Genomic DNA, 21734 nt, shown 5'->3' on the forward strand with positions numbered 1-21734 from the left:
TTGCCTTGATCCCTGCTGGGGGCAGGCTCAAGCCAGAGCAAGTGTGGGGCCCAGACCAGGTCTGAGATGGGGGTCAGGGGCCTGGCAGACAGAGTGATGGTACAGGATCACCTGCAAAGCATGGGATGCAGTGTAGGGGAAGACAGAGCCCTATTATTAGTACTTAAGACTTACAGGTGCCCTGGGGCATGGACAGGCTGAGAATGCCTATGCAGCTTGGGGGCAAGACCAAGGCCACCAGGATGTATCTTGTGGCTACTGGAAGGAGTAAGGCTCACTCTAGGACTCTCAATGCAGCCTTCCTTTTCAATCCAATAAGTACATCATGAAGGAGGGGAGGGCACCCTAGAAGCAGAGACGAGAACGGGTTGTAGAGTCACCGGGGGGGTCACGGCTGGCCCCGGGACCCAGCATACTACATGGATGTATAACCGTCTTGTCCCATCCATTATGAATATCCAGTTTGCTCCAGAAACATCCAAACCAGCCAAAAGCAATGTGAAGGATCCTCAATACCCAAACCCTTCCAAACCTGAAGGTCTGTGAGGATCTCCAACAGTGTCCCCACAAAACGCTCTCTCTGTCTACAAATAAAGGCAAAATGGAGGAATTCAGGAAGGGTTTTACACCTGCTGTCCACATGGCCTGTGATGAGTATCTTGGCTATAGCACCTGTTGACACAAAGACTGATTCTGTGAGAGCCGAGCCCTCCTTGACAGGAGGAGAAGGGCTCCTTCTCCTTGGCAAGGTGGCACGTTATCAAAATAAAAGCTCAGTGGCAGCAAGATAAAGCCAAAGTGATCCGGTTCCATGCTGGCAAACGTGACATGCCTAACTTTTTCCAGGCAATATAATCCATCCATGGCCAAACTTCCCATGATCCTACTTTTACGGGAATTCAGGATGGCCCAACACTCTCTCACATTGACAACTTGTTGTGCCCTGCTCCCTCTTGGAGCAGCTCCCGTAGGCCATAGGCTTTATCCGGATCACACCTTGGGTGGCAGATGTACAGTCTCTTGGGCCTCTCCCGTGACCCTCACCAGGGTGGTAACTGGCCTGGCATTGCCTGGGGGCTCCCACACCACTAGGAACCCCACCAGACCACCCATTCCCCGGCAGGGTGCAGTTTCAAGTCGTGCCCAGGACCAGAAGCCTCCTAGCCATCCCCATAAGCTCTTGCCCTTACTGCAGCTCAGCTAGGCAATGTTTGTGCCTTCACTGCCAGCAGCAAACTGCTGTAGTTATATAGGCAGCCAGTGTTTTAAAATAGCTGCTGCAATCAAGCACCTGCTGGCTGCTTGACTCGGCCCTTAAAGGGGCAGGCACCGCAAGTGCTCGGCCCCATTGAGACCATTGCTCCCTGGTTTGTCATCTGCCACCACTGAGTCCAGCAGAAGGCAATGGAAATGGGTAGGGGGCTGGTCAACAGGACTGATGAAGAGAGTCTGAGTGGCCTGTCTGGATAAGAGAGGACTGAGAATAGATTTAATAGCAGTCTTCAACTCTCTGCAGGACAGTTCAAAAGAGGATGGAGCTGGACTGTTCTCAGTGGTGGTAGATGACAGGACAAGGAGCAATGGTCTTAACTTGCAGCAAGGGAAGTTGAGGGAAGAAGAAGTAGGAGGGGAGTAAAGCACTGGAACAGGCTACCCGGAGAGGCTGTAGATACTCCATCCTTGGAGGTTTTGAAGGTCCAGCTAGAGAAAGTCTTGGGTGCGATGATCTAGTTGGGGATGGTCCTGCTTGGAGTAGAGGGATAACTAGTTGAGCTCCTAAGGTCCCTTAACATCCAAATTTTCTATGATTCTAAAATTCGATGATGGTGAACAGCATCGCACAGGAAATTTGGAGAAAGCACCAATGTGTTTACAAGTGATTGCATTATGAAACCTTTTCTTGCCTTAGACTGAGAAAAGCATATTACACTTAGACCGTACTAAATCTGTGGGCTGTTTAGCAGTGTTAAAGTTAGAGCATGCTGTGAACAGTCACGTGCTAAAAGTTAATCCTGTTTCTTGCCTACACAAATCTAATTTACCCCTAAGGACCACTGAGCAGGGGCATAGCAATGAGCCAGGACATCTGAGCTCTATCCCTGTTTAAGGGGAGGATGCGAGAGTGGGGATGGTGGATGCTGGAAGACTAAATTATTCATTTTATCTCCCTGGAACAGACTTAAGTTACCCTAATACAAGCTAGGGAGCACAGTCCAGAATTAGCCTTCACTTAAAGTGGCTAAATTTTGAGACACTCAGACACCACTTAGCACAAGCCAACGAGCTTTAATGTGAAGATCTTGGTGTCAAAGTGCCTGTAGTATGTTTTAAGTGTAATGTGTAGCTTCACACTTGAAGTGCCTTCCTAAGTTTTGAGGCACCGACTGTTTCATGATATTGTTTATTGGACCAAGTATGCAATTGCCCTGTCAGACAAGCTTTGGAGAAGGATGTGCCCTTCATCCAGTCTAAGAAAGAGGTAGATATAGGCTGACATAAATAGTAGATGAAAGTTTTCATGTCAGCAGAAACAGCGTGCTTGGTGGGATGGAGAAGGGTTGCAAACTTGGAGTGAAAAGGTGTTTCCAGGACCCATTATAAGACTAGAGTGTTTTTATCTATTGATTTTATTTCAAATCCAAAAGTTAAAAAAAAAAAAAATCTTTGTAAATCTGGCAAAATCAACCTGTTACAGTTTTCATAGATGCTCAGGTCAGAAGGGACCTCAACAGATCATCGAGTCCAACCCCCTGCCTGGGCAGGAGAGAGTGCTGGGTCTAGATGACGTTTTACTGACTGGCGCCAAAACTGGTCCGGTGCAAATCAGAAATCAAAGGAACAATCAGAATTAAAATCAGCTACTGAATGACAGTAGCAAGCATTGAAGCCAATAATGAGTGATCAGTTCATTACAAAGACAATGAAGGTTAACATAACCATGTCCACTCCAGGCAATTGTCTCCGATTCAGTGGTTTCACCCTTTTTCGGTGCGGGGCAGCCTTCCACAACTTCTCTGCATGCAGCTGGGCTCTTCTGAATTTCGATTCGAGATCAAACATTTTCTGCCAATGTTACTGAGTGAGCCTGGAGACGGAAGAGCTCGAGAACCACAGATCTACCTGACTCCAGGTGAGGGTGGTGGGGCAAGACTTCATTGTACGCCCTCTCCCTGCCTGCGGTCCGGAGCTTAAGAGGCAAGCACCGTCCCCACTGCCTAGACTGCTCATCTGGGTGCCGCACACCAGCAATGACAGCCACTAGCATCTGTGGTCCTTCTGCCATCGCTGGGAACATAGGAGGAGCTGGGCTGGGGGTTGTGGGGATGAGTCAGGCTGAAAAACGTGGCTCCCTTTGCACCTGTCTATCCACCCACCCACCTCAGCACAGCCCCAAAGGCTTGCAATGCTCGGCATCTCTTAATGACTTTAGGACCTGCAGCACAAGACAAGGCAACTTCGTGTACTGTGTCCTGGACAGCAGGAGCCACTCCTGATCCTGCCTCCCTGCATGCTCCCCAAGACATGACCAATTGTTCAGAAACTTAAACAAAATGGATGGGACTGGGGCTGCAGAAGAGCTCTAAGAGAGCAGTCACCCATGGATTCGGTGCCGACGTCTGGTCTTGACGTCCGTGGGGTAAAAGTTTGGTATCTGTCCTCTATTCCTTCTTTTCTGTGTATATTAAGCTTGATCTCTAATCTCTGCCTACTCCCGGGCATCTCCCACCGCGTTCATCTCATACTGTACAGAGAAAGTTCCCAGCAGGCTGGCCACAACCGCACCAAAAAAGCCAACAACTGCATAGAGCTGATCCATCTGCAGTTATCTCTATCCTTGTGACCTTGAAGCGCTACTCCAGGTTTGACAGGAAATCATCCATTTGCTCGGTCAACTCCTGCTCAAGGTCTCTCAGGACAGCCTGTTTCCGATCTCTGGCCCCCCTCAGCTCCTCCTCGCACTGCTGCAGCAACTCCTGGCTTTTTTTCTTCAGGCGTTGCCGCATCTTTCTGGGCTTCACCCGACGGCATGGCAGCCTGGCCTTGTTTTCCTGGCCCTAGTGAAATACCAGCAAGGGGAAGGGGAGGGTGGTTAATCAGAGCAGCCATCCATGATAGAAATGCACATTGTAGTTCCTAATAAAGACGTACCACCCTGCTGGCACCCCTTATCCTTCCCTCTTGTCCCCCAGCGCTGACAGTGCCCTTCTCTCCTGACTCAAGGCCTCCACTTGTCCAGCTGTGCCACCCCACAAATATTCCCAGTGACCCTCAAGCATGACCTGTCACTCACCTGATCTGTAATATAGTTTTTATATTGCTGTTTGAATTTGTCCTTTATGGTCCTGTTGGCAGCATTCTCCATCTGTGGACGAAAAAACGAGAGGTGAGTGTTGATGGGACAGTGCTGGGATTGCACAGAAGTTTTCCACAGCTGCATCTTGCCCTCCGGTAGTCCATCACCACAGAGACCTGTGCTCGCATATCCCTAGCCCCTCCATGCCTCGCTCCCCTCCCATTCCTTCAAGGGTACAGCCCCTTGCACCGTGCAAAGGAGAAACTGTGACTGTAGCTGCCTGGGCATCCCTTGAGTGTCTCGGTCTCCTGGGGACAGGGACATTAGTGCGTCATGGTAAAGGCCGTGCCAATACACCAATGCACAGTAGAATTAGTGCATCGTGAAAAGACTGTGCACCAGCACTGGCACTACTAAATAAGCATTTAGTTGGGACCTTGTATTAGAAGTACTAAACTTAATGTGCAGTAACAAGGGTGTGTTACTGCACATGTATAGACGCACCCACAGTCTTATGTCTCTACTTTCTACAAAGCACAACAGGGCACTGAGCCATCAGCCAGCATCCCAAAAGTGCTCCTTTGCCTCTGCTTTATTACAGCCTCCTCCCACCAAAGCTGGGAGACTCCAGAAACGAAGGTAGAGATGGAGATACTGCACCCCAACACCAGTGAAGACCTCCCAACTTTGAGAGGGGAAATTTAGGTGGGAGATTAGGAGGAACTTTGAGTCGGCAGGTGGTCAAGAATTGGGGGTTATTGGAGTCGGTGACCCTAGTATATATTAAATCCCTTTTAAAAAAATTCTTTTTTTACATTAAACGTGATCTCCATTTCCATCCCTACACCATCATCTGTCCCACTGTCACCGTGTTTGCAGAAAGCCTCCAAATTCCAGGCCTGGTAGGGGAACTCCAGTAGCTAATGAGAGTTCATCCCACAATTTCTCCCTGGCCGTCAGGAGCTGTATATCTGGGCACACCTTCCTCATATTCTCCTGTCATAGGCTGAAGAGTGCCTCAAATATTCACATACAGTGGCATTTCCCAAAATGCTGGGTGTGAAAAGTTCCTTGGTGCAGGGGGGAGGCAAAGTAGTGGTGGAAATCAGAGGCAAGGGAAGTGGTGGGGGTAATTAATGGTGATCAGTGGTGAGGGTAGCAATGGTGGTGGAAGGAATCGGTGGAAGCTGGCAACAATCAATGATGAGGGGACGACACAGCAGTGGTAGCACCTGTGGTATGGAGAGCTATGATTCAAGTTTGGGGGGGTGACAGTGCCAAGTGTGGCAAACACTGATGTACACCATGGCCATCTTTACACCCATCACCCTGCTTCCACCACCCCGAGTACCTACGACTCTTCCCTTGTTGCAGCTGTCACCCTCCTGTCCCAGCCTCCCCCAGTGAAAATGAATAGCCCCAAGGGATTGCAAGCCAGCACGACCTCTTTGAATCGCCACTCGTAGGTCGACATGAATCCTTCCATCATTTGTCTCAGCTCCTGTCCCACATCCTGAACCAGGGCCTCTTTCTGCTGTTCGTCACCCAACAGCTCCCCCCGGCACCGCTCCAGCAATTCCTGGCATTTCTCCTCCAACTTCTTCTGCATTTCAGTGGGACTTATATTCAGACAGTGAGTCTCAGTTTGGGTGTCACGGTCCTGTTTGGAGAAAGGTAAGAGATCAGTCATTAGGGATGAGCAGTTAGAAGGGGAGATGGGATCCTCCCATAGAGGTACATAGTTTGGCCAATGCCCCTTGATCCTTACCAACACCCCCCTGTTACCCACGTGGATGCCCCTCACTCCCAGCCCTTATCCCAGCTAACAAAGAGCACCTACTTCCACTGTGTCCTCAAGCATGACCCGCTGTCCCCAAACTCACCTGATGAAGCACAAATTCAGAATATTCCCCCTTGATGATGTCGATTGTTTTCCTGTTCACTTGCTCTCGCATATTGGCCAAAGTCTCAGCCATCTGTGAGTGAAAAGGGAACGAGTGAGGGATCTTGGTGGTGATGGAAACCTCCTAGGCGACTGTCCCTCTGTGATCAACTCACCCACCCACTGGGCCAATAGAAATTCCCTGTCTCTGGTTTCCTATATACTCCCCACAAACCCTTGTGCTCTGCACAGGTATTCCTGGAGCAACCCCTTGGACCCCATCATCTCATGTGCATGGCAGTCATAGTTGGCCAGTGCAGAGAGCCAGCTCCTTGGCTGCAGCTTCATAACAATCCTCCTTCTCTGCTGGGGCTGGAGAGATGGGAAGAGCCCTAATGCGAGACTGGGGATACTGGATGATGCCTCCTGCCCCCCAGCCTCCCAGCCCTTCCCTGCGATCTCTGTCCATCCACCCATGCACTCATCCATCTATTAGAGGAAGAGAAGCATAATTCACAGCTGCACAGATGTGATCGTCTATTTTCAAAGGTCACCTAGAAACCTAAAAGCATCATTGCTGCGGTTCCTCTATCTGCTTGGGAAGAGGAGGAGGAGGTGGGGCAGCAAACCTCGACTACAAAATGAGGGCACATCCAGTAACTCCCTCTAAACCAGCCACGTACAGAAGCAGTCTGTATCGATACTTCTCCTCCCTAAAGGACCCCATCATCCTGAGCCCCACAGCTGCAAACGTGGAAGAGGATGTACCTTTACAGGGGAAGAGAAGTCATAGTGATTCTCCTCCAGAAATTGAAAGAAATCCTGTGAAGAAATAAGTCACGGGTGAATTAGGGTCCCTGGTGCCTTGCCCAGCACTGAGATGCAGCCACTTCTGGGGTAGGGGAGCTGGAGAGCAGGCGCACAGCAAAACAGTCACTCAGCTCCTGCTGAACTGCTGTTTCCATATGCCCCGATGTGCTGCAATAATCTCTCCTGGCATCATGCTGCTCCCTTGAGGGCATTAGGGTCTCTGCAGGAAGAGTTTCTCATCCAGATCTTCCCACCTCACTCCCTGCAGAACAGTGCCCTATATCGAGTATCCTGTTCTGCTCCCCAAAGTGCCCCTCTGGGTCTCCCACTTGCGCCCTCCTGCTTAGCAAGCAGCCCTCTCACCCTGATCTTCATGGCCAGCTGCTTCCCAGTGAGCGCATGCCCATTCGAGTCCTTACGGACGTGTTTTGCAGGTAAAGCCACCAGCGTGGTGACATAATCCTTCAGGCAGTCCTGGAAATCCTTCTCGAAGTCTGCAAGGGGAGACATGACCCAGGCATCCATGACTAAGAGGGCTGCTTTCTAGCACAGGCAGTCAGGGCTCATGTCCCGGGGCTGCGGGGAACGACTGCACTGAGCCCATCTCTGCTGTGCAAAAGAAAACCAGGGTGATTCCTGCGGGGCCTGGAGGAGACGGTACTTGACAGGGTCCGGGACATCCAGAGTGGTAGGGGGTTTAGGAGCACTGCAAGGTGCAGGAGATGGAGACGTAGCAGAGAGTGGGAGCGGGGCTGATGAGGTCAGGGTGTAAAACAAGACCCCTCTCTACAGCTATCTGGGGGGAACCTGGAAGCCACACGAGGCCTGTTCGACAACCCAGCTTATCGGGCTACTGCCCTGCCCTCAACTACCATGTCTTGGTGCAAAAGTGAATATACATTTGGGAGCCTGTCCTCAGAAAAACTAGTGTGGACTTAGGAGCAAAGGAAAGGGCAGGCCACCCAATGATGAGCAGAGCGGAGTTCAACACCTAATGGCAAGAAAGGCGCCTCTGATCTCTGCGAGGCTGTCCGACCCGCGGTCACTCTGGATGCTCATCCTAGACCCAATCGCTGGCTATGCTTATTCAGTGCCAGATGACCTGGCAGCCCTGGAAGCAATCCCAGGTTCCCTCGGGCTCATTTACCCATGCTCTGCTGTGTCCCTGCTCTCGTCGCATCTTCTCTTGGCCCCTTTTCCTGACCTGGACAGGTGACCTTGGACTCACGGAGCTATCCTCCTTGGACCAGTCAGTAAACACAGTGCCTGCTGCTGGGCATTTCCAGTGGTCCCCAATCTCCCCTTCTAGTCACTCCCATGACTTGAGGCTTGCAGGTGCAGAAGCCATCAATGAACCAACTGAACTTGTACTCCGGTGGGACACTTTTGCAGTCCCTGAAGAGCTCCTTCCCTGGGTCTGTTTGACTCCTCAGCCTAAAACTGTTTATATCCCTGACCCGAGTACACCCCTTTTATTCCCCAAACTTTGCATTTTCTTAACGTGGCACAGAGGCTAATTATTGGCATCATCAGTTCTACTCTGCTCCATCCATCATCTCATTAGCTAGCTGGTGCCCCCCGCATTGTAGCCTATTCCCTTTTGCAGTTTGCTCCAAGTCAACTGCTTGCTGCTTTTATAGCTTGGAGCCCTGCATCCCTTCAGCTCCCCTCCATGGTCTCACTCTCAGTATTAGGGGTTGGGGTGCTTGTTCCAGGGTGGAAGGAGGGAAACATGGGTGATGAAGGCAGGAGTCGTTTCAAGCTACTTACCTCCTAAGCGATTACTGCGTGTGAAACGAGTACCAGGGTGGGGCATGAGGAAACACTGGGTTTCTGCTGCCTTCAGGACTTTCAAGACCAAATCATTGCCTGGAAGTGACTCCAGATCCTGTGCACCAAGATAGGGGATGAATTTTCCATGAAAAGTGGTTTCCCCTGAAAGCATGTCTCAGTGCATGGACCAGCATGCCTCAGCAGGCCTTGTTACCTTTATGACGCGTTTCAGATGCTCCTGGCCTCCTTCCACTCCATAGGTGGAAGTGTGCTGCCAGTCACGGATCAGCAAGTCCAGATGCTGCAACAGAGACCGGAGGAGAGTGGGGTTGCTGGGGACAGGGTTGGTGACTGGTCTAGGTCGTTGGGGCATTCAAATATAGAGTCCATGGGTAAAAAGCCAGAGATGAGGGACACCATCCACCTCCACCCACTGACACCAGGACACGGGGAGCACAAAGACGGCCACTGCTCAGAGTAGACGCTCTTGGGGAGCGAGGTGGGAGGGGAACTCACCTGAACAGGGTAGATATTGAAGTTCTTCCCAACTTCTTCTGCAACCGTAATGAACATCTGAGATTGAAAAAAACCCCAAAAACCCTTGTGTTTCTCTCTATTATTACTGTAAGTCTACAGTGCAAGGGATGGACTCCAACCTTCATGGCTTGGGGCAACAATAAAAATGAACTAGATCCCTCCAAAGAGCCCCCAAACAGTGAGAGCCAAAACTAGGTCACCAAAGCCAGGCACCCCATAATGAAAGATCCAACCTAAGTCATGGCTGTGAATCCAAACACCATGAAAAAGTCCAAGAAAAGCAAAGCAGAATACCCACAACTGATCTCACTTAAGTCACAGACTCGCAGTCAAATTTAGAAACCCCAGGGTCAAGCCAGATAATTCCTCCCTGAGGGCAGCAAGCCTATAATACACAAGCAGAAGGCAAAAGGGAATAACTGAAAACATTGAAACGGAGAACAGGGACAGTGGCATTACTCTTCACAGGAAAGGTTCAGTCTTCAGACGAAAGGTCAGCTCCCAGACTACTAGCACAGTTTGGGGGTAAGGTAAACAGCCAACAGTGGTAGAAGAACAGGTTAGGGACCGTGTAGAAAAGCTGGATGTGTACAAGTCCACGGGGCTGGAGGTGGAGGCACTTCCCTTCATTTGATGAGCTTTAGTTCAAGCGACCCACTGCTACTTTTAGGTACAGGGATGCTGCTACACAAGGCACAGGAGGCTGCTGGAGCGTGGCAATTGCCATGCACTGGTAGACTTGGTGAATTGAGTCTGGTCCAAAGCAGTGGAGATCCAGGGCATCGGAGCAGCCTCCGTACTCGTGTATAGGCACCCAGAGATACTAAATTTAACGTGCATTTGGAACAGCACATGAGTTCATGCGCGAATACACCCACCAAGAAGGGATTTAATAGCAGTCTTCAAGTACCTGAAGTGTGGTTACAAAGAGAACGGAGCTGGACTGTTCTCAGTGGTTCAAAATGACAGAACAAGGAGCAATATATATAGCCTCAAGGTGCAGCAAGGGAAGTTTAGGTGAGATATTAGAAAAAAAAAACCTGTCTCTCAAGGAAGATAGCAAAGCACTGGAACAGGTTACCCAGAGAGGTAGCGGACTTTCCATCCTTGCAGGTATTTAAGACCCGGCTAGACAAAGCCTTGGGTGGGATGATGTAGTTGGGGCTGGTCCTGCTTGGAGCAGGGGGGTTGCATGACTTGATCTCCCGAGGTCCCTTCCAACCCTCATTTTCTATGACTCTATGATTCTATGTCTGGATCTTGATGGGATAACTGAGTAAGCCAAGAAAAATGTAGCCAACAGATACAGTAAAGAAACAGACTCGCAGTAATCCACTATCAATACCCCTAGTGAAGACATCTCACTCGTAGCAGGACCTGGGGAAATACACACTCCATGCATATTCTCTCTTACTTTGGGGGCTTTTTGGGGCCTTACCAGTATCTGATGTTGTTCCACAAAGGTGACATCCATGAAGTTATTGGAGGCCCCAGTGTCTAAGACACCTGGGACAAATTTGTCCACCCTAGACCAGTGTTGTAGGCAAAGGCCGACTAGCAAGTGTGAGTCTTGATGGTTCTTAAAAGCTTAATGCAGGTTGAACAGTCTGCCTGCACCATCAGCTGCAGGCCTGGGCCATGCCCCTCCAATGAGGTGGAGGAAGAAGGAGTGGGTATGCCCTTCCTTGGGCAGGTTGGGGCAAAATGCCCCAATGCTCCTGCAATGCTTCTTCCCCCAGGCAGAAGTCTGGGGAATGAAAATAACCCTTCTCTGGGAAAAAACTTCTTCCTGTGGTGTCACGTTCCTGTTGATGCTCATCCGTCTGAGCAGCAAACTGGGGGGCTGAGATCAGTAAGGCCGTCCGTGGTAGCTCATCCTTAAATGTGGCCGAAGCGGAAGCGTTAAGACACCTTGTTCTGCTCAGCAGGCATGTCTACATGAAACACTACGTGTACGTAGCATGGGCAGGCACAAGCCATGACACCACACTACAAGCTATTGTGCAGTAGGTCATTGCTACTGCGCAGTAGGGTCAGAAACACTCCGTGCAGTGCCGGTACTGCATAGTGCTGGTGGTTGCTGCGCAGTTGGGTGCACATGTAGGTGTGCACCCTATCAGCAACCAGCCATCTAAATCGGTGGCACAGCTTGACACCCTGCCCTTGCCCGAGGGTCTGAAGAGCCCACTCTGCAAAACAAACCCCATGCAGGTCCCCAAAGATCTTGCCCATGGCCTGGATAAAAATCTGAGCCAAGTCTAGATATTCAACAGCTAATAAAAGAGATGACAAAGTTAGGAATTCACATGCAAATGAATACATTGAGCTGTTTGGAGACGATGGAAACGTTAATGAAAGCACTTAACTCAGCCAGAGATTTCTGTTCCTATACAGTGCACGGCTTTCCAATCACAATTTTAAATGAGCTGCAGAGTTTGGACTTCTAATCACTAACTTGTAGGCATTAAATGATATCTTGTAGTGCATGAATGTCAACCTCTGACCCGCAGGCTATATCTGGGAGCATAGCACCATGTCATACGATTTATGGGGCTCCCCACGGAGGTGGAAATTTGGTGATAGGAAAGCAGTAACACCACTCCCCTGCTGCCAAATTTCCAGACCCATGGGGAGCCCCAGGTGGCATAGACACTGGATCAGATGCCTGATCCCAAAATACAGGGCAGGGTAGGTGCGGCACCAAGCTCCGAAGTCCAATCCCAGCATAAGGGGGGCCATGATGTGTTGGTATCAGGCCCCTGAGACCCAATCCCAGCATGCGGGGAGGCAGGAAGGGGCAGTGTTAGGCTCTCAAGACCCAGTCCCAGGACATGGAGGTGTGGGGAGTAGGTGGCGGCAATGCCAGGCCCCAAGGCCCAATCCAGCCCATGGACTGGCCTCATGCCACTCAGCTGGCCAGCAGAGCCAAAAGATGTGAGCACAACGGTGGTAGTAAATACTATTATAGCTCAGTTGTATACACCAAGTAATAATAGTAATGCTATTAAATCAGAGTAATGCTAATTTTAGTACACTGCTAATTGTGTATCAATAGGCCATGTCAGCATACCCCGACTCCCATGTTCACCCTCCGATGAGAAGCCGCAGACTTCCTAATGTTTAAAAATAGCCCCAGAAACCCCAGTCTGAGCTCCTGACTAATTCTCTCAGTCCAGAAGTCCCAGGGCCAACTACAGTGAAAACGTCCCCTACACACACAAGGTGTTATGCGTCTCCTGGCCAACTCACCTCCAAATAATCCTGGTCCACAAGCTTAAACTCTGATAAAATGTTGAAAATCTGCAATTTGAATCAGAAGAAAAAGGTAAAGCAACCGCTACACAGACCCCACCTTGCTCCCTGCAGCTGGACACCTTCTTCTGAGCCCTCCCCAGCCCACTCCTTGCAAGCCAGGAACTCCTTCCAAGATCTCCATCATGGTAGGTCTAGCATGGACCTAGAGCCAGTGCTCCCTCACCTGGTAGGAGCTAAGCAAGATGCTGAACACAGACAGCTTGATGCTGGTCTCCAGCTGGCGCTGCAGGTCCATGGAGCCCTCTGTGTCCACCAGGAACACGGCCACCTGCAGGGATGGAAAGACAGAAGGACAAATGCATCTGACGGCGGTGATGGGTTCTGCACTAACGCTGCTGGGGTCATTTGCCCAGATCAGGTCTCTACATGGACTCAATTGATCCTTCCACCAGGTCAAAGGGAGCTTCATACCAGAAGTGTGCCCACGGCTGGGATAATTTCCCCCCATCAATGGCTTCTACCTTTCCCCAGATCCCTTCATGCCCCCATGTCCTCCATGCACTTCAGCCAGGTCTTCTCTCTTTACCTCCCACTGGATCCCCTCTCCCGTTCATTCCCCTAAGTCACCCACACTTACCTTTCCTTGTGGGACCTGGACCCATAGGGGCTCGCCCCACATCCACACTCCCTTAGTCACAGTCTCCGGCCCAGATCGCCACTCAAACCCTTCCAGTGGCTCATCATCACTGCCCATCCAGGATGCATCCTTGTCTTCCTGTAAAGGGAAGCAAGGAAGTAAGTAGAAGTGAAAGGAGCAGAAAGTAAAATTAAGAGGCTGTGACTTAAATGATTACACAGTTCGGTGGCTGGCAAATTGGCTTGGGGGTCGCACCCAGAGAGTCGTGGTGGGGGAGGGATTGACTTGGAAGGATGTGGGCAGTGGGGTCCCACAGGGCTCAGTCCTTGGACCTGCACTCTTTGATATCTTCATCGGTGACTTGGATGTGGGTGTGAAGTGTACGCTGTCCAAGTTTGCAGATGATACTAAATTGTGGGGTGAAGTGGACACCCCGGAGGGTAGGGAATGACTGCAGGCAGACCTGGACAGGTTGGAAAAGTGGGCAGGACACAACAGGATGCAGCACAACACGGACAAGCGCAGAGTGCTGCACTTAGGGTGCAAAAATATCCAGCGCATCTCCTGGCTGGACAGTGACCCTCTCATACGCACAGCAGTGCAAAGGGATCTCAGAGCCATAGTGAACCCCACGATAAACGTGACTTGTCAATTTTGGGCCATCCCCAAGCAGGGAGTCTGTACCAGGGTATGCAGACCCTCAGCCCATCTTCTTGCCAGCATTAGGTGCATGCACACGATGAGGTGGCCTGGGGCTCCACAGACCCAGTGCAGTCCCCTGGCTGCTTCCCGGAGCCAGCCCCAGACCCCCGTGCAAGCTGCATGCATCCTCCCTGTCTCCTGCTGCAAGCAGTCCTCTCTTTACCCCCTCCCAGCCCTTTGCCTTGCCCCTCTCCCCCTTCCACCCTCCCCAACTGCAAATTTAGTATGACATCCCACTTAGAAACATTAACTCTACCCCATCATGTTCACTCCCTCCACCATCCCCTTTGGAAGGATTTCTGTGCCTACTTACCTGGTTCTGGAGCTGGCGCAAGAGACAGGTCATCAGGAAGGATTTCCCCCGACGCTGTTCCCCAATGATGGAGAACAGGCAGACAGGAGCATCCCCCACATCTCCCTGCTCCAGGCATTGGCTCAGGGCCTCATTAGCAAGGGCCAGGCCACCCTGATCATCCAAAGATATGATCTGCACTGGACACTTGTGTTTTGAAGATTTTGGATGCTCGTTCTGGAGTGAGAGAGGAAGGAAGGTCAAACCCAGGATCCCCAATGTTCCTGAACCAGCCAGCATTTCTATTGTGGGGAGAGATTGGGACCGGCAACCCTGGAGGACAAAGACCACTGCCCTGGCTCCACCAGTGTCTCCATCATCAGACCCTAGCACTGTCAAGGGGGAAAAGCCCCTGTGCCTAATTCCTCAATTATAGCCATGTGGGCTCACCAGCTTCACCTTTCCCCCTCCTGGGTCTATTATCCTGCAGTCCCTGGGACTCAGTCATCCAGTGGCAGCCGAAAGGTTATAATAGAGAGAAGCTGTCAGAGATTTCCTTGCAGGTGAAGCAAGACACAATGCTCAGTCCCTACAACCCCTGCACATCACATCAACCCTTGGTTTGGGACCTAAAACAGAGGATCACAAGAGATGTCACAGTAGAGAGGCATCTCAGGTGTCTCGGCGTGCACACAAATGCACACATTTATTTCCCGATTAGCAGTCAGTGAGGAAGGTGGAAGAGTTGGCTGGGCCTAGCAGGTCAGGTTAGGAGACGAAAGAACAGAAAATCATCCCTGAGACGCATTTGAACTGCTGGAGGGATGCAGGTGACAGGAGAAAGCATGAAAGGTGGACAGTACAAAGCAGAAATGAAGCACTGGTACCCCCAGGTAAGCATGCCCAATTGCCCCCTAAACAATACGCTCCATGCAAGATGAGTTGGTTCAACTCCAAAATATCCCAAAGGGAGTTGGGGATAGAGCAACAGCCTGCAATAACTGGAGGAAAGAAGAAAGCAAGCTAATGCCACATCCATGGGGCTGTGAGACCCTCAGCTCCTGCCTAGCTATGGACCCTTCCTGACAACTCCTGGATCTGTGCCCACAACCACGATATTGCTATGGTCCTGCCCCTTGCCATAGCCTGTTTTCCTGACTACATCTGGCGAGGTGTCAAGAACAAAGCAGTCCCAACAGACCAGAACCGCGGTTCCCCAATGTTTTGGGCTCAAGGCACCCATCACAACATTCACGCTTTTGTTGAGCGCAGAAAGAAATGAGAGCAATTCTTCCATTGTAAAGAGCTCAGCAAGGCCACAACAGGGCAGAAAGTTTAATGCGATGGATTTCTATTCGAAATCGCTGGGTTTTGCTTGCCAGTCATATTTGCCCACCTAACTGTGCCAACATTGAGCCTCACCCTTACAAAGGATCTCAGGGCAGCTCAGGATGCTGCAACACCCTGGACTGAGCATCTCTGTTCAGGAGTATCTGCTACTTGGGGCCGCCTAAAAGCTTGCAAAGAGGGATTTTTCCAACTATTTTAGTTGGTATAATAAAAGATATCGGATTTACCCAAACAACTTTGTCTTCTCATCTGTCAGGCACCCAAGGATGAATGCATCCCACTTTGCTGAAGTCCCTGAAAACCCATTATAGTGCATCTACTTTTTGCACACCCCATCATTTGTACAACATCACAAAAAGTAGCTTAGTTGCATAGTAGGTAGGATTGGAAGGGACCTGAACAGATCATCAAGTCCAACCCTCTGCCTGGGACAGGAACGAGTACCGGGATCATAATACCCCAGCCAGATATCTATCCAACCTCCTTTTGAAGACCCCCGAGGCAGGGGAGGGCACCACCTCCTTTGGGAGCCCAGTCCAGAGCCTGGCAGCCCTAACCGTAAAGTAATGCCTCCTGATATCAAGCCTGAACCTGCTCTCAGTCAATTTGTGGCCATATGTTAAGCTTGTGTGGGGGAGTCCCACCTATTTCTTACATTAAGAATATGTCATAGACCAAAGCAGGGTGGAAGAGGAATGGCACATAAGCATCTAACCCCATTTGTATGTCTATAAAGTGGCCCAGGAACTGCCTCACAAATAAGGACCTAGACGGGTAGTGAATTTGCCACTATTACAGTGTGAGAAAAGACAGTCCTACTGGAAACAGAAGTTTCATTTATCTGACCGAAACGCCTACTGCTGGGTCTCTATCTGGAGTCTAACATAGGGTCTCCTAACCCAGGTCACTAGGGTTACAGGCAGACAGCTATTGTATCACTAACAAGGGATAACAAAATTAAGCTGTTGCGAGATAGCCGTTACATCTGTATGATTTCCCTGCAATAAGTGCACCAAAGCAGTTGCAACTTGTACCCAGGTCCATTGTGGGTTAAAATTAGTGATTTCTTTTTCTTGTATTACTACCAGCCTGTGGATGTTATAGTTACACTGGACGTGCTGATGCCCACTCCTGAGCAGATGCTCACTCTTCAGTTAAGCCACTTCTTATGTCCCCTAAGGAGGAAACACCAGAGAGATGCTCCCTGTGCCTCAAGAAGGGTGTTTGCACCTGAAAGCCTATAAAGAACAATTTCCAGCTATTGAGTTGGTCTCATAAAATATAGCACGTTGACCTAAAAACCTTGTCTGCCTAACCCCATAAGAAGGAAGAGAGCAATCCTGTTCTCTGGGAAACTCATGGACTCATGGGATAAGTAGGCCTGGCAGGGCCCTGAGGAAGTCACATCTAGTAACCTCCTCCTGCCTAAGTCAAGAATCTGCGAGTTTGGGTTAGAATTAGGGTTAGCCTGGCTTCTGGGGCCACAGGTGTCACAGCCTGTGAGTCATAGTCAAAAGTTAAGTAGTACTGGTCATACTGGGCTCCCTTCGTTTGGACAATCTGTGCACACTGTCAGGATACTTTGAAGTGATATTATACTTCTGCTTATCCTCCTGCTCCTCTTCCTTATAGCCTTGTTTGTTCTCGTAGAGATTGAGGGCTGCTGTATTTAGTAACAAGGACTCTTGCTTGCAATTAAAGATTTTTATTTTTTGCAAAAACCTAGCTGGTCTAATAAAAGATATCACTGTTAGATCCTGACTCCATGCAGCGCCCAATGACTAGGGAGACAATAATCCAATTGCTTATGGATCCTGTTACTCATTAGCTAAGGCAAGCAGAGAGCAAACGCCAGCACACGTTGCTCACAACAGCTTTATTCAGAATGGAGACGGCTTTGGGCCAGGTCCCAAACCGCCCCCCAAAAAACAGCAAGCTGGGGACCTGCCCTGAACAATAGTTCTTTTTTACATTTATACCCTTTAGTTCAGGTTTATTAACATTCACCCCACCTTCATCCGTCCTCCTGTTCCACCCATTTCTCCTCCCATCACCATCTCTGCCTCTGTCTACTTCATTAACATGGGCTCGCCTGTGCATTTCCTTCATTGACATGCCTCTCTGCTAAAAGGGCAGGCGTATGGCCATGAACTCCGGTACTCTCAGTCAACTACTGGATCTTTCTAGTTTTCTGCTGACTTCAGTAGCCTCTCCAAGGTCTGGCTTCTACCTTATCTCCTACCGATAGCTGCTGGGCTGCATCTCGTTTCCTTTTGCTTAGTGATGTATTCATCCTGCATATTATAAAGCATATTATTCCCTTTGTTAAAGAAACAACTTGCCTAAGCATGTGCAAGGTTATTTTAATACATCATTCTGCCTTGTGTCAGCGAGATTGTTGAGACACAGATTGAAGCCTTGTTCCAGCTGTGAATTGAGTGCTCCCCCCAAAATCCAAATTATTGTCACCCTAACAATCGCCTCTACCATGAGTCCTGATTGCTTGTACACAAACAACACTAGACACTAGAATCATGCCCTACTCAGGCATGGCACTGGACAGGTTTATCTGTTGAACATGGAGATGCATTAAAATACAGCCCCTAGCTCAGTGAAAAGTATTCCTGGTTCCCAGGCCCCTTTTATACATCTATCGAAACAACTTTTTGTTTACAACATCCACCTCCTAGATCTCACCAATCACACTGATGTGAAATCATTTATATCCAGTTTTCCCTAGACATTGCTACCTTGCCACAAGATAGGAGAACCTGGTTACTAGGACACACGGGGTGTGTCTACACATTCATTAATGCACTTTAGGTACTGCGCATTTAGGGCCTATGTACACGACACGAGATTTCCTGTTTATGTCGCCGCAACTGGGTTTCTGTTTGCATGAGTTGGACGTCCCACTGCTTTAAAAGTTGTTTTAGTGTGTTAAACTAAAACTGCTTGGACATAGTTTAGTTTCAGACATACTTACCATTTTCAGGAGAAACAAAGCTACATCGAGACAAACCGCCCATGCAGATCATCAGCTGCTTTTGCTGCTGGCTGGGAATGGCACCAGTAGATGACGCAATCAAGAATTGCTGCCTGGTTGACTTAAAAGCCAGTGGCAGGGAAATGGAGGGGAGAGAAGCAACGCTGGAGCCAGAAGGCAAGGCTGCTCCCTGGGCTGTGTCAGCAGCTCGCAGCGGGGTCTGATGGAGACCCACAGGAGCATCCTGGCTCCATTGAAAGAAGCAATCACCTAGATCAGCAGGGCCAAGGAGGATGGCATCAAGGGATCTCAAGGGCTGCAGACTCTGGACCCTTGAATAGGGTGGGCTTAGGCCCCATGTCCCAACTATCCCATAGATTCATAGATGTAGGGTTGGGAAGGGACCTGAGCAGATCGTCAAGTCTGACCACCTGCCCTGGGCAGGAATGAATTCTGGGCTTATGTGACCCCAGCTAGGTAATTATCAAGCCTCCTTTTGAAGACCCCCAAGGTAAGAGCCAGCACCACTTTCCTTGGAAGCTGGCTCCAGATCCTGGCCACCCTGACTGTGAAGTAGCGCCTCCTGATGTCTAGCCTGAACCTACTCTCAAACAACTTGTGGCCGTTATTCCTTGTTACTCCATCCTATTCTTATTTGCCCACCCCTGTAACCTGTCCACGTCCAGTTGTATCCTGTCCCTCCCTTCTAGTGTGCCCACCTCACCCCAAATCTTGGTGTCGTCAGCGAATTTAAACAGCGTGCTATTCACCCCCTCATCCAAGTCGCTGATAAAGAAATTGAACAGTACGGGCCCGAGGACCAAGCCCTGGGGGACTCCACTGCTCACATCCCTCCAGGTCGAATATGACCCATCCACCACCACTCTCTACACCCAATGATTTTGTGACCTGATCACAGAAGGCAATCAGGTTGGTCTGACAAGACCTGCCCCTAACGAACCCATGCTGGTTGCCCTTGAGTATCATCCCTACTGCTGGTCCCCCACAGATGCGCTCCTGGATAATTTTCTTAAAGAGCTTCCCCATGACTAAAGTAAGACTAATGGGCCTATAGTTGTCTGGGTCCTCCCTTTTTTGAAAATGGGGACCACATTGGCCTTCTTCCAGTCTTCTGGCACCTGGCCAGAGCACCACAAGTGCTTGTAAAGCCATGCCAGGGGCCCCACAATGACCCCTGCCAATTCCCTCAGCACCTTGGGGTGGAGAGAGTCTAGGCCTGCCAATTTAAACACGTCCAGCCCCTCCAGAAGTTCCCTAACTTGGTCCTCCCTCACCCTAGGCCTGGCAGAGTCTCTCACGAGTCCATCCTGAATCCTGGTAGGGGAGATGGACCAAGAGAGGTGGTCTGCTTCTAGTGTGGGAGAACAGGACACTTTTCATGGGAGTGCTCAAGCAGCCCCACAGAGCACTGGAGATCTGATAGTTCCCCAAAAGAGCATGTAGAAAGATGAAAGGAAGCAGAAGTTGGCAAACAGAGGGACTGTAGTTATGCCTCCAGGGAAGACAGCATCGTATGGAGCAGTCCTGTCATGAGAACATGGGTGGGGAACTGCCCTGTTCAAGCCACATTGGACTCAGGGTATACCCAGTCATTAGTGCAGGCTGATCTCGTCCCACCCCAAATGGCTAACAGGGCAATGCCAGTGAGGATGGCCTGCCTCCATGGTGAGACCGAAAGGGTCAAACACCGGTAGGCCCAACTTCAAGTCATGGAACATCAAGGTGATCTGTTAGAGGGAGTGGTTGCATGCCTGGTGTGTGATATTAAGGCGTGATTGAACCCTGCTCTATGGCATCCTAGAAAGGGTATGGGATGCTGAGACAGGACATCAGTGGCTCAAGGATCACAATGGGTAGCTTGGGGAGCTTGAAGATGGCAGGGAGTTGGTGGAAGATGCAGAGGAAGTGGACCCACCAACCAACCAGTGGCAAAATTTTGTAAATGAGGGGTGTTACAGGTTGTGTGTCATACACTTCAGATAAAAACACCCAAGAACTTCCGTGTACCACCCACAAGCCAAGGGCCTCATGGAGCACCTCAATGGCACTATGAAGACGACATTGTGATGGTGCATACATGGTGATCCCCGGAAGTGGGATTTCCTGCTTCCTTTAATTTTGTTTGCTATCCGAGACACCCCACAGGACTCAAAGTACTCGTCATTCGAGGTCATCCTGGGACACTGGCCCCGAGGTCTGCTGCAGGTGCTATGGGAAAGCTAGGAGCAGGATGCAGGGGAGGTAAAGAGCCCAGCCACCTACCAGTGGGAATTCCAACACCACATACAGCTGGTGCAGAACTTAATAGAGAACAGCCTCCAGGAAGCACAACAACCCCAGGAGGCCAGGTATGATGCACCCACGAAGGAAAAAGGAGTTCAGGCCCGGTCAGAGGGTTCTGGTACTTCTGCCAACATCCGCAAGTAAGCTCTTCACTTTGAAGGGGCCTTGTCACTGAGTTATCTGCAGAGTTGGTCCAGTGCATTACGAGGTCCACAGGCCAGGGCATCAGTGGGAAAGACAGATGGATTCCTCCGCTTGCTCTAACATTTTCTTAATCTCCTCACGGATCTCCCCAAGAGAAGCCCCCTGTCCCAAAACCAGATGGATTCCTCTGCTTGTGTGTGGACTATCATCGCCTCGATAAAGTGGCAGTCTTCGATGCGTTCCCAATGCTGCACGTAGCCGAGCTAGTGGAGCTTATAGGGAATGTGCAGTACAACACACAGCTCAATTTAGCTAAGGGGTACAGGCATATACCTGTAGCCAAAGGAGACCGAGCAAAAACAGTCTTCAGGACCCCATGGGGCCTATACGAGTTCATCTGGATACCATTCAGACTCCACAGGGTGGTAGTGTCATTTCAACGCCTAATGAATTGGATCCTGGAGCCACATGCCAGCTACGCCATGACCTATCTTGATGATGTCATCATCTTCACCTGGACATGGGCCCAACACCCGAGAGTGCTACGAGCCATACTCTCAAAAAATTTATGGGAAGCAGGGATGACAGTAACCCACGGAAGTGTGCGCTGGCCCAGAAACAGATGAAGTACCTGGGCTTCCTAGTAGGGCAGAGTACCATCAGGCCGCTAGCTGCTAAAGTAGAAACTATCCGCAACTTTATGGTGTCCCAAAACAGAAACTGCATTCCTTCCTGGGGTAGATTAATTATTACCCGTGGTTCATGCCC

General features: G+C 50.1%; 1 protein-coding gene across 1 annotated transcript; it reads right to left on the minus strand.

Moving 5' to 3' along the window:
- Positions 1 to 2637: 2637 nt before the first annotated feature.
- LOC109285393 (RING finger protein 112) lies at positions 2638 to 21666 on the minus strand. Its single transcript, XM_059731483.1, has 14 exons — positions 20802 to 21666; positions 14204 to 14419; positions 13189 to 13326; positions 12775 to 12879; positions 12546 to 12596; positions 9276 to 9332; positions 8974 to 9060; positions 8757 to 8874; positions 7350 to 7480; positions 6945 to 6998; positions 6178 to 6270; positions 5739 to 5954; positions 4292 to 4363; positions 2638 to 4055 (listed from the first exon to the last, which is right to left on the minus strand). The coding sequence occupies exons 2-14, from the start codon at positions 14234 to 14236 to the stop codon at positions 3852 to 3854; spliced, it is 1359 nt and encodes a 452-aa protein (XP_059587466.1). The 5' UTR covers positions 14237 to 14419; positions 20802 to 21666; the 3' UTR covers positions 2638 to 3851.
- Between the last annotated feature and the right edge of the window lie 68 nt (positions 21667 to 21734).

This window comes from Alligator mississippiensis, chromosome 7, assembly GCF_030867095.1.
Source record: "Alligator mississippiensis isolate rAllMis1 chromosome 7, rAllMis1, whole genome shotgun sequence".
Classification (NCBI taxonomy): domain Eukaryota; kingdom Metazoa; phylum Chordata; order Crocodylia; family Alligatoridae; genus Alligator; species Alligator mississippiensis.

Excerpts from the sequence above, each read along its gene's own strand:
- LOC109285393 (XM_059731483.1), bottom strand. The coding sequence starts at position 14,236 with ATGACCTGTCTCTTGCGCCAGCTCCAGAACCAG. Across the intron at positions 8,875-8,973 it reads ATCTGAAACGCGTCATAAAG|GATCTGGAGTCACTTCCAGG; the intron begins GTAACAAGGCCT and ends CTTGGTGCACAG. Across the intron at positions 4,056-4,291 it reads AAAACTATATTACAGATCAG|GGCCAGGAAAACAAGGCCAG; the intron begins GTGAGTGACAGG and ends GTATTTCACTAG.